The sequence below is a fragment of the Thalassophryne amazonica genome, chromosome 20 (assembly GCF_902500255.1).
Source record: "Thalassophryne amazonica chromosome 20, fThaAma1.1, whole genome shotgun sequence".
NCBI lineage: Eukaryota > Metazoa > Chordata > Actinopteri > Batrachoidiformes > Batrachoididae > Thalassophryne > Thalassophryne amazonica.
Genome location: NC_047122.1, coordinates 10,948,490 through 10,964,996, shown reverse-complemented (window position 1 = coordinate 10,964,996; position 16,507 = coordinate 10,948,490). Strand labels below are relative to the sequence as shown.

At 41.4% G+C, this 16,507-nt stretch overlaps 1 protein-coding gene across 3 annotated transcripts in view; it reads right to left on the bottom strand.

The window, feature by feature from the left end:
* The window catches only part of phf14 (PHD finger protein 14), a 340,053-nt gene that overhangs the window by 275,166 nt on the left and 48,380 nt on the right, over positions 1-16,507 (bottom strand). For 2 of the 3 annotated variants that reach the window (XM_034160315.1, XM_034160316.1), the window contains exon 8: positions 7,406-7,609. In XM_034160315.1, coding sequence (XP_034016206.1) covers positions 7,406-7,609 — 204 coding nt within the window. The remainder of the gene's footprint in view (positions 1-7,405; positions 7,610-16,507) is intronic. The other variant, XM_034160317.1, reaches the window with a different exon arrangement.

Here is a 16,507-nt window from a genome sequence, read left to right as displayed (position 1 = left end):
GACTTATAGTCCAGAAAATACGGTACATAAAATGCATTCAGGAGGTTCCAAATCCCAAATCAATTTGGTCATTTGCATTTCTCGTGCTCACCTTTCCTGATTTTACTGTCACTGGAGGTTACACTATCCATCGGTAGCCCTTGACTGCTTAATGTCAACCCTTGTCTCTGGCTGGTCGGCAGGCACCTGTTTAATTGGTCTGGATCAGGAAGTCTCAAAGTTCAGCAGCAGGTTCCTCAATGGAGTCACCAACAAGTAGACTTGGGTTTGATTCCTCCTAGTCATGCTACCCGTCTGTCTTTGGACATCTACTATGACATCCTAACCCACCCAGCTGTAACTGTACCACTGTGGAAATAACCTACAAGGGACTGGCATCCCACCCAGGGGGAGTTTTAGACTCTGATCTGCTTCATGCTACAGTATTCAGGGATTGGCACCCGCACCAATAGGCTGATCTATGTTGTTCTAACAAATTTTGTGGCGTCTTCACTTTGGGATTCCCTGTCCATATTAAGCACAACATCGAGACTTTTGATTATGCTCCTCAACTGGTTAATGTTCCCTACATGTATCTTATCCATCATTTAATGTTCTGCCAAGTCTGAGAAACATCTCACACAGTGCCACTTGGGTCTTGTCTTACACAGAGTGCCTATGGTTCTACTACCACAATCAAAGCCACTGTGTTGTCCTTCAGACCACTGTCTACCACCCAGTGCTAAGATTTCTCAATATTCACCACTTTATCCCCTAATGATTGTTCCCATGGAGTAGCTTAGCCCTCCCTGACAGCTCATGTCTTCTTCCCCATCACCCTCTGTATTCTGCTGCCTGAAGCACACTCTCAGCTCCTTTCCTAATGTACTCAAAGGTTTCTTATTTTTTCACTGGTAGCTGCTCTGATAGCTGGAAACCACTGAGCCCTGATCACAGCGCATGCCTGACAGCCTCAGGGTGCTGAACTTTAGCCAGAACCCTCTGTCTGCTTGAGGAGTTTCCACATTTGGAAGTCAGTGGTATCTATCGCCTCCTGTAGCTTCTCTATGCTACCATCTACTCATGCTTATTTCATTTGAATTACCTGTGGCATGCAGCCCTTCGTGCTTGTATGCTGGAGAAAAATGCTATTGTGACAGTGACTGGCTAGTGTTCTGAGAGATCACGTACATACAGAGTGTCCCAAAAAAAGTGCCACAAAATCATTTGACTCAAATTCTGCAAAGGCTAATCTAAATTTTGTTTGTTTTTTTCCCCCCCCATTCATCAAGTTATATGTGAGGAATTTCTTCTGATGTAGTTTGAGACTGTTTCAATAGGATGGCCCATACAATGGAGCAAAAAGGAAAACTGGTGGAATTCTACTTTGAGACCAAGTCGATTGTACAAACCCAATGACAATATCAATGTCATTTTGCAGTTAGAAAAGCTCCAGACAGAAAAACAATATGAAGGATTGTAAATATGTTTCAAACTAATAGAACTGTTCACAATGTGAACAAAGAAAGATCTCAGGCTGCTGCTGCTGGCTGGGCTGGTGACCTGGCAACACTGACTTGGCAACATTCTCCTGGACGGACCGCCTCCTTTGTGTTTGCCTTGAACTGCACTCTTCTACTTAATATAAGGTTGTAATAGTTTCTTTTATATAACAGCTGAGTGGATCCTTGTCATTTGATTGGTGCTTTGTATGTCACATGACATTGATTAATTCATCCCATTTGAGTTGCATTGCATTTAGAGTGCAGTATGGCTCAATTTAGAGTGCAAATTTGGTTCCATACGTTTGGTATCATTGCACTCTGCACACACACACACACGCACGTGCACACGCATGCCTGTGCGCCCCACATAATTTCTGATGTGATTCTTTTTCACTGCACTGAGGGTGTACACAGTCTTTTCTTCGTAGTGGATTTGGTGCTTGTTCGCGGTATCGCTGTCACAAATCTTGACATCATGCCTCTTGTGTCAATGGTCTCAGATCACTCACTTATTAAGTTTACAGTCTCGTTGCCATGTTCATTGAAACAAGAACCTTATTTATCATTGCGGCAAAACATTACTCTCAAAACTCTCAACTACAATAGAAGTTGGAGCCAGACTGCCTGATATCTTAGCGTTACTTTCAAAAAAATGAATGATGGTTCTTGATCCAGAGACATCAGCATCAGTTTTATCAGCTAAGCTTGGCTCATGTGTCATACATCACACTTACAAAGTAAGGAACATTGGGATGACTTTTGATCCTACGTTGTCCTTTGACCTCCACATTAGATATTACAAGGACTGTTTTCTTCTGCCTGCAAAACACAGTGAATATTCATCCCATCCTGTCTATGGCTGATGCTGAGAACGTGATTCATGCATTTTGTCTCTTCTAGACTGCACTACTGCAATGTTCTATTTTCTGATTCACCGCAGTCCAGCATTAGGGGTCTCCAACTGGTTCAAAATGCTGGGTAACACTTTACGCGAAGCTATCGTTATAATGCCGCGTTCACACTGGACACCATGCAAGCGATGGCACTGAGAAGCTGCCATGTAATCCCTATGGAAGAACACGTTGTGGCGCCACAATAATCCAAGCCACACAATGCGACACGATGGACGCGAATAAAGTGATGCGAATAAAGCGATTTTGAGAGACTGGCACGTTTGTGGCGCAATTGTCGCGTTGCATCGCATCGCGTTGCCCTCTTCCCCAAGTTGAAAAATCTGAACTTTTTCATCTTGTCGCGTCGCGATGATCAATCAGGGACTGGATATGTAGTAACATGGAGATGTCTGGAGTTTATACTTGATGTGGACATGCCCTGTCTCTGGCAATCAGCCTGTGAGCAGGACTTATGTCCCTTTTGTCCTTTATTTATTTAACACAATTCTGAGAGGAGAGCGATGAACTGCAGCAGCAGCCAGTTCACATGTGCACGCATGAACGAATCGTCCGTGAAGATAATTTTATTAACTACACAGATGTATAATAAAACAAATGGTCACTGGTATATAACGCAATTATGACAGAGTTGGAGAGGAGAGTGAGGAACTGCAGCGGCAGCCAGTTTTTTTTTTCTTTGTTCACATGTGCGTGCGCGAATGGGACAGGAGGTCCTCAAACTGGGTCCTAGAGAGGCAGAAGTACAGCTGAAAGCGGCCACCAGACGCAGCTCCTGCAGCAAATGATGAATTTGTGGCGTTGCATGGTGTCCAGTGTGATTGCGGCATCATAGTGACATGACACTGTTACACGACATAGTAATGAATGTGTCATAAACATTACGTCAATGTCAAACATTTATGACTGCTGTCATTAAGTGTCACTTGGCTTATGTGTAGAAAGTTCTCCAGATTCTTTGAATCTTCTGATTATATTATGGATTGCACATGATGGAATCCCTAAATTCCTTGCAACTGAACATTGAGAAACATTGTTCTTAAACTGTTGGACTATTTTTTCACGCAGTTGTTCACAAAGTGCTGATCCTCACCCCATCTTTGCTTATGAACGGCTGAGCCTTTTGAGGATGCTCCTTTTATACCCAATCATGACACTCACCTGTTTCCAATTAACCTGTTCACCAGTGGAATGATCCAAACAGGTGTTCTTTAGCGTTCATCAACTTTACCAGTCTTTTGTTGCCCCTGTCCCAGCGTTTTTGAAATGTGTTGCAGGCAACCAAATGAGCAAATATTTGCACAAACACAAAAAAGTCTATCAGTCTGAACATTAAATATCTTGTCTTTGTGGTATATTCAACTGAATATAGGTTGAAGAGGATTTGCAAATCAAAAATTGTATTGTTTTTATTTCCATTTCACACAACATCTCATCTTCACTGGAACTGGGGTTGTAAAAACCTTGTAAGTGTTAGAATGACCTAAGCAGTGGGTCACCCCTCTGAGTTTGGTCTGCTTGAGGTTTCTTCCTCAAATCATCAGAGGGAGTTTTTCCTTCCCACTGTCACCTGTGTGCTTGCTCTAGTAGTTGGTAAGGTTAGACCTTACTTGTGTGAAGGGCTTTGTGGTGGCTTTGCTGTGATATGGTGCTATATAAAACTCAGCTCATGACTGTTAATGTCCACAATAAAGTAAACACCACACCTCTGGCCAAACCAGAGGAGCGGTGCACATATTGAGCACATCTTGTGAATGCCAAAACTCTTACAAACTGAGGTGAAATCAGAAATGAACACCAGAGCTAAAATTCCCTGAAAATATGCTTTTAAATATCAGTATCTAAAAGTGTACAGATTTTTATGGCTTCATTTTTGTGGCACTTTTTCAGGACAGTCTGCACATACCCACATACCAGTCTGCAGTACCCTAACCTTTGATTTACAATCCACTGTAGCATTTGTTTGTTTTAGTATAACCTAAAAGTACTTTTACTAAGGCCCGGTCACACAGCACTTAACGAAGGGCAACAAAGCCCAAACGAAACAAGAAATCTGGACTTTCGTTGACTTTCGCTGGCATCGTTTAACCTTCGCACAGCTTTGTTCCTGCAGCTGGCGGTTCATCAGGATTTTTAAACTGTTGAAAAATTTGAACGAATGCCACCGAAAACCTTTATTCGTCCGTATTTCGGTTTGCTGTCGTTCTTGAAGGTTTTTTTTATTGTTTGCTTAGTTGTTGTAACGTTCGGGTTTAGTTTGACTTCGTTCAACCAGCTGAATGCTTTCACACAGTGCAGAAGCTGGTTTGTGAACAATTTTGTGGAGGAGCTGCTTCCTCCGCAGCGGAACTGGTGTGCGGTGTGGGGCTTCTGCCGCTGCGCGTGACGTGGCGAGTGCTGCTGCGGTCATGTTGTGGTGCTGGCCTGCCAGGAAGATTTTGTTGGTCTCTCTGCCAGCGCACGGCAGTCCATGATCGTGGTGTTGTTCCAGCGCTGCGTGCACATGAGGTGGGAGCTGCTGCACATAAAGTCCGGCCGGAGCTGCAGCATTCTGTCCATGAACTCTGAAGGGCTTGCTGTCCTCCAGTCCATGCAGAGAGAAATGCCTGCTGGCCCTGTCAGCGTCTGGCAGTTCAAAGGTTTTGAGGAAATGACCCTTGATCACTGTGTATTTGTTCGCAGCATCTGGGCTTTACATGAGCGTGTTCGTCCTCGTTTGTTTCCATGGAGCTGCTGACAGCTGACATGATTGTTGATGGCTGTGTATTTGTTTGCAGCAGGGGGCTTTGTAGAAACATGATCAGCCTCATTTGATTCCGTGACACTGAGGGCCGACACATTGTAACATTTTATGTCGTCCAGGCGGCAGTTTCCAGAAGCGGGACTTTGTGCCATCAAATGTGGAAAAACTTCCAGTAGCAGTGGACATTCATGTGTGAACAGCTTTGAGCCAAAGAAGTGTTACATATGAAACAGAAGACCCAGTGTGATCAGCTGGAGAGGTGAAGCGCGTGTGTTTGATCCACGTACAGGACTGCCTGCGCGTGTGTGAGGTGATCATAAAAAGCAGGGTTTTCAAAAAAAAAAAAAAGGCAACGAGAGAGAGGCAGCGCTATCTCTCTCTCTCTCTGTCTCGTACGTGTGCATTTCAGGTGTACAGACAGCGATCAGAGTATTTAGTGTGTGTGGTTAGTGTGGTGGTGGGATTTTGTATTTTTTTTTTGTAAAAATGAGGCATCTTATGAATGTTGAACAAGCACTTCATGTTTTTTTTTTTTTTTAAATTGGAGCAAGATGGAGTGCGCAGTGTGTCATCAGAGTCTCAACCAGACAATGAGGAATGCAGGGATGCAGACACACACTGCTCCAGCAGTGGCTCCAGGTGCATTTCATTTAAAGTGCCGAGATCAATGTCAGCTTCATTTTCGTTTTGTTCCTCTTTCGTCCCTTTTGCGCTCTTGATTCGCAGACTAGTCGGTGATAAAGCTTGTTCATCCACCTTTTCTCAACGATTTGTGACTTTTTTACTTTTTTCCCTTCGTTCAGGAATCGTCATATGCCATGTGGCTGGACCATTAGTTTCATTAAACTACAGTGGTAGGGCCAGAGTAAATGTAATGGTGTGGGAGAACACAAACTGGATCTCAACACCCAAAAGACCAAAGACACAACTGTTGTGTGAGCTGAGCTGAGTCCTTCAAACCATTAGGAACTATCACTCAGCAGGCCTTCAAATGAGACACAGATTTTATCCATTAAGCAAGAAAACGCAAGTAGCACAAGCATAAATTAGAAGAAATTAATCATCTCCAGTTCAAGCTTTCAGCAGGCTGAAATACAGCATTGCCAATGTGGTTGGAAGCCACTTTGAAATGCTGTTTAAAAAGCGTGTCATATGTGACAAATTAAAGCACCCACTAGACTCAGGTTTGGTGCTTGTGGAAAGAGAAAACAACTATTGCAATTCCTGATAGTCCTATTTATATTTTGTACTGAGTCCATTGTTTGTTGCTGAATCATATTTGCCTCGGTGATACAAAACAAAGAAGTTCTTTATCACAGCAATTCTGAAAAAGAGAAGTTGGTGGACCATACAGCTCCAGTATCTCTAACTAATCATGTGACTTAAGGCATATTTCACCTTTTGTTTCACTTCGTACATGAGAACGCCACACAAAACGCAAGCCCTCCATCTTAAAAACACTCGTTTTTACAAGTGTGAGAATATACACCTGGATGAAACATCTGAATTAACAAACTGGTCAAACACAACGGGTTTAGGAGGAGTGACACTTACTGTTTCAAATGGTGCAATAACTAAACAAACAAGTCCAATTACCTCCCATTAAAGACATCAGACCAGATTTATTTTCTTTCATGCACATCTTCATAAAGTGTGCGACCACCATGTGAAGTTTCACTGACATCCACCAGAAACTGTAAGAGGTGCTGCTCTTATAAGACACATGGACACACTGAAGAACAGACAAGGTGTTTCCTATATATTTCAGAAAAATCTTGAGCTTGTCAGCGTTACAGTGCCATATTTTAATCCTTCAATAAAAATAATAATAATAACGATATCATAATCCAAGCTCAAATAGTTTTTTTAGATATTGATGTTCCCCATGCTGGTAACCACACAGGGTTAAACAGCAGTAACATAAGTGCATGCGCTGGTTCATCCATCCCAGGATTTCCCATCATCTTATGCATCTCTACATTAAAAGGCCTTATAATGATGACAAACAGATTCTGATACGGTGGACTTTGATGCACCAGCTAAATCAAAAAAGCACATATGACGTCAACATCATCAATTTCAAGTAACTAATGTTGAAATACATGGTCAATATATTTCTACACAGCAGAATTTTTAAAGATTAGCTTTAATGCTATCCGATCCAACACCAAAACTAAACCTAATCTTCCATCTTTTTTGTGAAATGCAGGTGCCACATGAATGAAGTATAAACATTTAGAAATATTTAGGAATGTATTTAAAAGTACCTGTGTCCAAGCTTTGGCTCGTACTGCTGATATGAATGGCTGGATGTTGCAGCATACCTGAGCTTCAGGAGTAAGCTGTTTCTCTCTCTCCTGCAGAGAGACCTTACAATAAGACTGTAAGGCCAGATAATTTTTCCTTTTCCACTTTCTGTCAAAGCGGTCTGCGTGCTGTTTGCAATAGGCAAAAAATGGGTCTGCAATATCCTATGAAACAAAGACACACACACACATTTACATTAGTTAGGAAAGAACAATCACTGCTTTTCAGAGCAAAGACAACAGTTTGTCATTTCTGTCTCTCTCTCTCTCTCACACACACACACACACACACACACACACACACACACACACACACACACACACACACAGTCGTGTTTAAATGTACGTCTGTCAGTGGATAATAAATACATACATACATACATCTTCAACTGCTTATCTGGGATCAGGTCGTGGGGCAGCAGCTACAGCAGAGGACCCCATATTTCCCTTTCCCGGGCCACATTAACCAAATGTTTGGGGGATCCAGAGGTGTTCCCAGGTCAGTGTGGAGATATAATCTCTCCACCTAGTCCTGGGTCTTCCCCAGGGTCTCCTCCCAGATGGATGTGCCTGGAACACCTCCCTAAGGAGGTGCCCAGGGGGCATCCTTACCAGATGCCCAAACCACCTCAACTGGCTCCTTTCAACGTGAAAGATCAGCAGCTTTGAGCCCCTCACGAATGACTGAGCTTCTCACCTTATCTCTAAGGAAGGCACCAGCCACCCTCCTAAGGAAGCCCATTTTGGCCGCTTCTACCCGCAACCTAGTTTTTCAGTCATGACCCAACCCTCATGACCATAGGTGAGAGTAGGAACAAAGACTGACCAGTAAATCGAGAACTTCACCTTTCTGTTCAGCTCCCTTTTTGTTACAACAATATGGAAGAGTGACAACAACATTGTCATTGCTGCACCGATTCTCTGGCCAATCTCATGCTCAATGCCTCTCAAACTGTTGCTTGTGAGGCATTTACAGTGTATTATGTTGTAAACATTCACCATCAATTATGTTCTACCTTAGGGCTCCTTCACACAAAAGACAGAAACCACAAACTAAAACCAAAACGGGGAAATCACGAAACAGTCCACCTGCTGTCGGGAGGGAGGCGCGGTCGGACAAGCATGCAGGATACTGCGGCAACGGTTTTGTGCATGCTCGTGTTCGCGTGCATGAAAACAGTGCGAGCATGTGGAAAGTCACACACACAGCAGCGGAGCAAAAAATGAAACGCCACAATTTATAATACTTAATTCCTGTTATAAAGAGTGGACTTAGCCTCCGCATAGACACCAGAAAGTAATGAAATGACATGGATTATTGTTCTTTCATGTTTTACATGAATTACGGATGTGCTTGTCTCATTAAGAACCGACCGGCTCCCATGTCATGAAGAGCCGGGCTCTCGCATCGTGAATACATCAGCCACCATAGCCTGTCCAGCGCACAGTGATCCACTGCAAATATGATATGTGTTTTAATTATTACAATGTGGGGAAATCTCACAGTGACACGTGCCTTGCAGGGGTGTCCCGTGGAGTGATTTCCTGCATGGCACGATATTCACCAGCATTGTGGTGTGCTGACGCAGCAGTCAGCTGAAGCAATATGTTTTAATTTATTCCAATGTGGGGACAGCATGCCAACGTGCGCGCCTCACAGTAGTTACATGAGGTTGTTCCCAGCTATGTCTTGTGAGCACAGATATCTGAACAGCTGCACGTCGCAGGGGGACATGCCCACCTCTGTCAGCGGACCTCGGCAGCTCACAGAAAAAAGCTCACGCTCTGTACCTTCATTCTGTGATTTTTATTCTATGTATGTATTATGTATGTATTATTATTTGTTTGTCCTACATCGGCCTAATGTCTGTGTTTGTAATGTAACACGTCGTGTACACTGAGCCGTCATTTCCAGCTGTCAGGAAGTCGCTGGGCAGCGATCAACTGAGAGGCGTTTTGCCGTGCTGTGTGCACTCAGACGTGGCTGGCCATTACCGCCACGTCATCATGTCGGTACATACATATCAGCATTGCAAGTGTGCCCTCCCCACACGCCACATGTGTTGTGGGGGGAGTGCAACAGACACGCACGCTACATGTGTTGGGGGTTCGGGGGGAGTGCAATGCACACATGCGATACACACACAGGCCACGTGTTGAGGGGAGAGCCGACACTTTGGCACGCCACACGTGTTGCTTGGCTACGCCACAATCGTGACCACTCTGACAATTTTCAGACAGCTCGAATATGGTCGCCTGCTGTCTACTCTCGTACCAGGAGCGTGAATAGCGTCACCTTTTCTAAGTGTCCAGCGAGCAGTGTTGGATGTTCATGTGTGACAACTGGAATTTGGCCGACACCTGTCGATAGAGGGGCCAAATGAGCACTCGCAGGGCACTCGCTGTCTTTTGGCCACTGATGTGCGCGAATAGTTGCGGTGACAGCTGTACGAGGTGTTTGAGGCAGCTCCGATTTTTCAAGAATGGCTTGCAATTCCTCCTTCATGCGGTAGTTGGCTTCAATTGTGTTATGTGTGAAAGGGCCCTTACACATGTATTATTTAAGCTTTGATGAGCAACATCCTTAAAGTCTGACAGATGACTGAATGGGCCTGTGAAATCTGACTTGCCTAAAGTCACAGTGGCCATACTGAATTAACTGCTGCTGTCTGGAGGTTGGCACACATTATGAAGAATATGGAAGAAACCCATTTAGACCCTCATCTCTGGAAAAGATGAAACTATCAGAGAGCACAAAGGATTTTCTCACTAGAGAGTGACAACTGGTACCATGCACAGGGGTTGTCCACTGCACAGCAATGTCCAAGTACAGTCAGGACGGCCATATTCCAGGCTATCAATGGACCTTAGAAATTTCCATATTGCAGCGGCAGGGCTCTCTGAGCTCAGCAGACCTATAAAAAGGCCAGGCCAGATTCAGGTGGGTGGTCTGCTCATCCTAATGGTCCCTGGCATTGGTAAGTAAAAGTTCTGCTGCACATTTGTTCCAGCAACCCAATAAACCAACTGACATTAATTAGTTGAACTCTTCAGGCAGGTAGATCAACTAATCAGTGAAATCACTGGTTTTAGGTACACAGATAGAAACAATACATGGTTGGACTTTTAATGACCAAAGCGGAGTTTTCCACCTCTGAGTACAAGTTGATGTGGCTGAGCAGCTCCAATATTTCATTCTTCGCCCCTAACGAATATATCATGAAGCTCAGACTTTAGCATTCTTTGAATATTGTGTTATCTATGTCTTGACCACAATGAGTGACAGCTCTGAGTTACACTTTTCTTTTTTTTTAACTCACATCTTCACCAGTGATTGACGACCTCCCCAGGGGTGACATTCTTCTGGTCATCTTTGATTTCAGTTCGATCACTGGTACAGACAGAGCAGATTAAGGTGTAATGACACTGATTCACGCACTTGCACGATCTGTGTCATGCAGTAGAGTAAACTCGTCTTTAACGGGCGCCGGTGCGTACAACTGCGCAGAGCATTTTGAAATGTTCAAAAAAATCCGTCACGCATAAATGTCGAGCTATGTGGTGCGATCTGCTCATGAACACAACGTGCAGCTCCTCAAGTGGAGTAAAGAAGAAGTGAACAGAGCGAGTGGTTGCGTCAGTGGAACACATCAGAGCGCAGCTCATCTGAATGATTAAAAGGAGATGTTAAATCTATCACAAACATACTTTAACAGCTGCAGACAAGAAGGAAAGAACAAGCAACTGTTTTACCAAGCCATGACAATGTAAACATGACAATTACCTTATTACACGGCTTTTTACCTTTCTCTGCTGGAGCGGTTCTCTGTGATTCAGAAAGCGATTAAAGCCATTTTCAACAGACAACTTGCAGAAAAAATGATTAATCCACTACAAAATAATTATTTTATATACACAGCGTCCAGCACAGAGCACATGACAGGCGGTGGAACAAAGCACAGCGTCCAGCTGGGATCACAAGGGGTGCGGTCATCATGACGACATGCGTGCAAGTGCGTGCAGCTAGTGCCAGTGCACCTTTATGAGGATTTTATCAGTCCCCCATAGATCTGGCAATCATGGTGAAAATGGCTCAGTACTCGTCGACTCAGAGCACAATACCGCCCACTGGCAAATGCTGCTTTGGAACAAGTGATAACACTACATTGTGATAACACTTCATAGTTTGTGATTGTTGATTTCAGAATACAGACACTAACTCATGAAACTGGCAGTGTCTAGGTTTGTTAATCAAGGGCCATAACCTATAACCAGCGATGGCAGTTTTCTGGGAATTCCCAGAAATCAAGGTTTTTACTTTTTTGAAAACTGACTGTTCAAATGAAGGCTGGATGGCTCCCTGACTAAAACTCTGTTTTAATCTCTGAATGGCTCAGTTATTTAAGGAGCAAGTTTGGAAAAAATCATCGGACCTGTTGAACAGTTTTAATCACAAGACCAACAAGATTTTTAACTAGACATTGGTCTAGCAGGTGAAAATATCAACTCAACATAGGTCAAAAGTTACTGGTCCGTGTCCTCGGGCCAATGGATTTCTCTACCCCTGTGACTGTATTGTCACAGATTGTTTTTAAGTGTCAGAAATCTTTATTTGTAAATTTTGAGTTGTTTATTATTCTCACTTTAAGAGACGAAAATAAACAAGTGATCTGGGAAAATTTTTTGTTTTTCATTTAGTTGCATAATAACTCTCTATAGTGATTGTTGCACACAGATATTCTCCTATAAAAGCCAAAACCTCACTTTTACTTTCTTAAATATTCAGCTTTGAGATTTATTAACATTTTGGATTGGTCAAGACCACTGTAGATGTTAAATAATAAAATTAATGTTCAAAAAGACAACTTGCCTAATAACTGTGCACAGTAAAAACTTCAGGATGAGCATACTGCACAAACATTTCTATCTAAATGGAAATAGAATAGAAATGGAAATACCCCAAGTTTGAATGAGCCAGCTCTAATACTTTAAGCACAGGAGCAGTTTCATTTTTGTTCTTATTTATTTATTTGAAAAAAAGCACTTTCTTACAGAAGCGTATTGCATTCACTGGATAAAAAAAAAATTTGACCACTGATCTCGTAATTACGAGATCAGGATCTCGTAATTATGAGAAGAGATAAGTATCATGTTATAACATGATAAATATCATGTTATAACATGAAACTTTTCACGTAATTGCATGATACTGAGTCAAATATATATTAGGGCTTGGCAGCTCAGAGCTTCCGTACGTAAGAAGGAGAGCGACGTCCAGCACGTCAGACTGGGCTTTCCGACGGAACAATCCCAACGACTTGAGATGCCTGCAGTGTTGACATACTAATAATATCATCCTCATTTTTAAGAAATATCAGTATTTCCCAGTGTCTCACACCGAGAAGGTGGTAACAGCAGATTAATTGCGACAGCGCCATCATGCCCGCTGATCATTGAGGAAGCGCGCATACGGGGAAGCTGGAGACACCTGATCTCGTAATTACGAGATCTTTTCTCGTAATTATGAGATCCCGATGTCGTAATTACGAGATCTTTTCTCGTAATTATGAGATCCCGATGTCGTAATTACGAGATCTTTTCTCGTAATTATGAGATCCCGATGTCGTAATTACGAGATCTTTTCTCGTAATTATGAGATCCCGATGTCGTAATTACGAGATCTTTTCTCGTAATTATGAGATCCCGATGTCGTAATTATGAGATCTTTTCTCATAATTACGGGATCTTATCTCGAAATTACGAGATCAGTGGTCTATTTTTTTTTATCCAGTGAATGCAATACGCTTCTGTACTTTCTGGCCAACTTTGGAGAGCCATATAGCCTAGCCAAATTAAGTGAAACCCTTCAAATTTACCATTTTAGGTAAAATCATACTGGAAAAGACATATCTGGCATCAAAACAATGATATCTGGCTTCATTTTTATCCAACTATTCTTAAAAACTGCCAAAAATGGTATTTTTTCTAAACGAGGTCTGACTTTGAGCATGCACTGTGTCAAAATAGATTAAGGCCCACGATTCTCCTTACAGGCTGTCAGGAAAGATGACTTTAAGCTTGCTTTCAGCTTGTTTTCATTTTGGAATATAATATGTGCCATGGAATTAATATACATGCTGTTGGATTAAACTGCACAGTGTTTGGTACCTTCCAGGAGTAAGTGAGGTCATACCGGACTTTTCCATTGCAAATGGGGAGGCTCACAGAATGAACTCGGTGGTGAAGATGAGGGAATATGTCTAAGAATGATTCTAACATGACAAGTATGATCAAATGAAGTATTAATGTGTTAAAATTAAGAGTTGATTAGAAAATGTATTTTACGAATAAGTGAAATGAATGATTATATGAGTTGTTTTTCATAAAGAGTGCAGAGTTAGAGAAAAAGTGGAAGTGAAGAAGATGTCGCAAGCAGGGCAAGAAAAGCTGATGTTAAACAACTGATCAAATGATTAAGATGTTGGTAAAATTAAATGAATAATAAGGAATGAAAATGTTTGTATATGATCATATGAATTGTTTTTATGTGAAAGAGAGTTGTAATGAAATGATTGAATATGATTGATGTGATTTTGAAGAAATGATTTAAAAGAATGAATTCTCAGAAAAGCTGAAGTGTTAACAGAAAAGAGGAACTTGAGAAATAAGTTACTGGTAGGGGCTGCGGAGATTTCCAGTAAAGCAGAAGGAGAAGGGAGGAGGTTTTGAGTCAACAGTGTTCCCATGGTAACCAAGATAATCTGAGGACGACTGGAGTCAAGAACATATATAACTTGTTGAAACACCAGAAAATGGGGTTATTCTTCCAGGGAGAGGTGCTGTTGCCACTACTCCCCTGCTACGAGGAGATCGCAAGACTTGACCATCTTGTGAGCAGCAATCGGAATTGTGGAGTGAGAGGACTGGAGCCATAAAAGATCATTTGAGAGAGATTTCAACTCCCACTCAGGCCGTCCAGTCACGGAGTAGCAGAACAATGGAGAATAACCACTGGCCTTAAGTCTGAGTGGGGAATGTTCAACGATTTCTCTCTCAAGAAACATCACAGCATACCAGAATGGATTAGATCAACTTTTGGTTGATTGAAGACGGAATAAATTCTTATGTGGATTAACTTCCTGAAGGATTACAATATCACACAAGGATCGTGGTCAGCTAACGACTAATAGCTGATGAAGAGGAAATCAAGTTCATCGAGCTGGGGACCCTAACCTCAAAAACCTCCTTCCCTCACTCCTAGAAAAAATTGTTAAGAAGTCAATCCAGTCCCAGTCAAAGTAAGATCAGTCAGAATTATTGAATTAAAAACAAAAATCTCTGCCAATCATTATTCTAATTATATTTGAATTACTATTGTGAATTTATCACCATATAACCTATGTTGATTATGTTATTGGCACTTGCAAAACGTGCAATAAATTTCCAAGCATGCAGTTAAAGTGTTAAGGCTCGGACATTGGATTATTGATGCTTCTTAAGGTGTAAAAGTTAAAGTTTATTGGGTGTACAACATCAAAAGGCTCTAAAAGGTTAGTATGGTTTTTTAATGAAAATAACACATCCTGGGGACTCGCTGTACGAGTCACTAAATTTAAAATCTAGCAACATTCCAAGAGCCCTGATCTATAAGAGGAGAGCTGCCGTTAACGGGCGTGGCCACTCATCGGAGGGTGAGCGTGTGCCGTGTATCTAAAAAGCGGGATCTGACACGGCCTAGACTCTCATGAATCAGTTACAACACCAGAATGCTTCATTTTTCCATTTCAGCCAAAATTGTGCTTGTGAGGGAAAAATTGAAATCGTGCAATTTCGATTTTTTGCAAAAATAAACTCTAATTGACCACAAAAATCACCAGGTGAGCAATTGATTAGAAAATTGAAATTTCAGCCATCCAATTTTATGGATGTAAAGATGATAGTTCACAAGTTTGGGCAAGAAATATTTCCATTTTAATTATTTTTTTATAATAGGCAATATTGTGTGAAATTGCACATTGACTATATGGTGTTAAGTCTTAATCAATGGGCTAGAAATGTGAATATATAGTTATTACATAATAACTATAATAATTATACAATTATTTTAACTTGGTAAAAAACTGTATTGCTGATGGATGCAACAGCACAGGGTACCCAAATGAATGAGAATTTTGACAATTTCCCAGAAAAAGGTCAGGCTATATTTAGAATTTCCCAGAAGGTGGGATTAACTGAACAACCTAATTTCAACCAGGTTAGAATTCCCAGAAATTCTTTGACCTATCTCTGGGAATTCTGACCATTGCCTAATCATATTCTTATCAATCATGGAGGCAAAATGTGCTCTAGGTTTGACTTTGCAAGTTGAATGTCATCAAAAGACATTATGTAAGACAGTTGGCTTTCACAATTTTGTTGATTTGAGTGATGCTGGTGCTCGCAAGTACAGTCTGAATGACAGTGATCAGAACAAAGTTGAGTCACTTCTCCCAGGGTTTTTGCACACATAACATGCATACTGATGACAAATATTATTACAGTACCTGATTTACTATTAGCCTTTTTGCCTGTGTTGTGTCTGCAGAAAACACGTTTTCCTGTACATAACCCAAGAACATAGTTTTTGGACATGATGGCTTTGTTTAGTATACATGGTATACCTAGATTAAGAGCACTTTGTTTGCAAATGTGTGCATTTTAAAGATTATGTAGGAAATATTACTGGTTCACTGTGTATTAACTATTAAATAAATAAATATAAGAAATGAATCATTCAGGTAAACCTTGAAAGTATTTTTAGATTACATGACAGTGTATATCATGTGTTGTTGGATCTGTATTCATAAAAATTATGACTTTTCAGAAAAATTAAAAATATATAAATATTTCTTGCCCAAACTTGAAATTTAGTATATATAATCTTTACATCCATATAACTGCATGGTTGAAATTTCAATTTTTTTTTTATCAATTACTCACCTGGTGATTTTTGTGGTTAATTATGGGGTATTTTTGCAAAAAAAAATCAAAATTGCATAACTTCAATTTTTCCCTTGCAAGCAA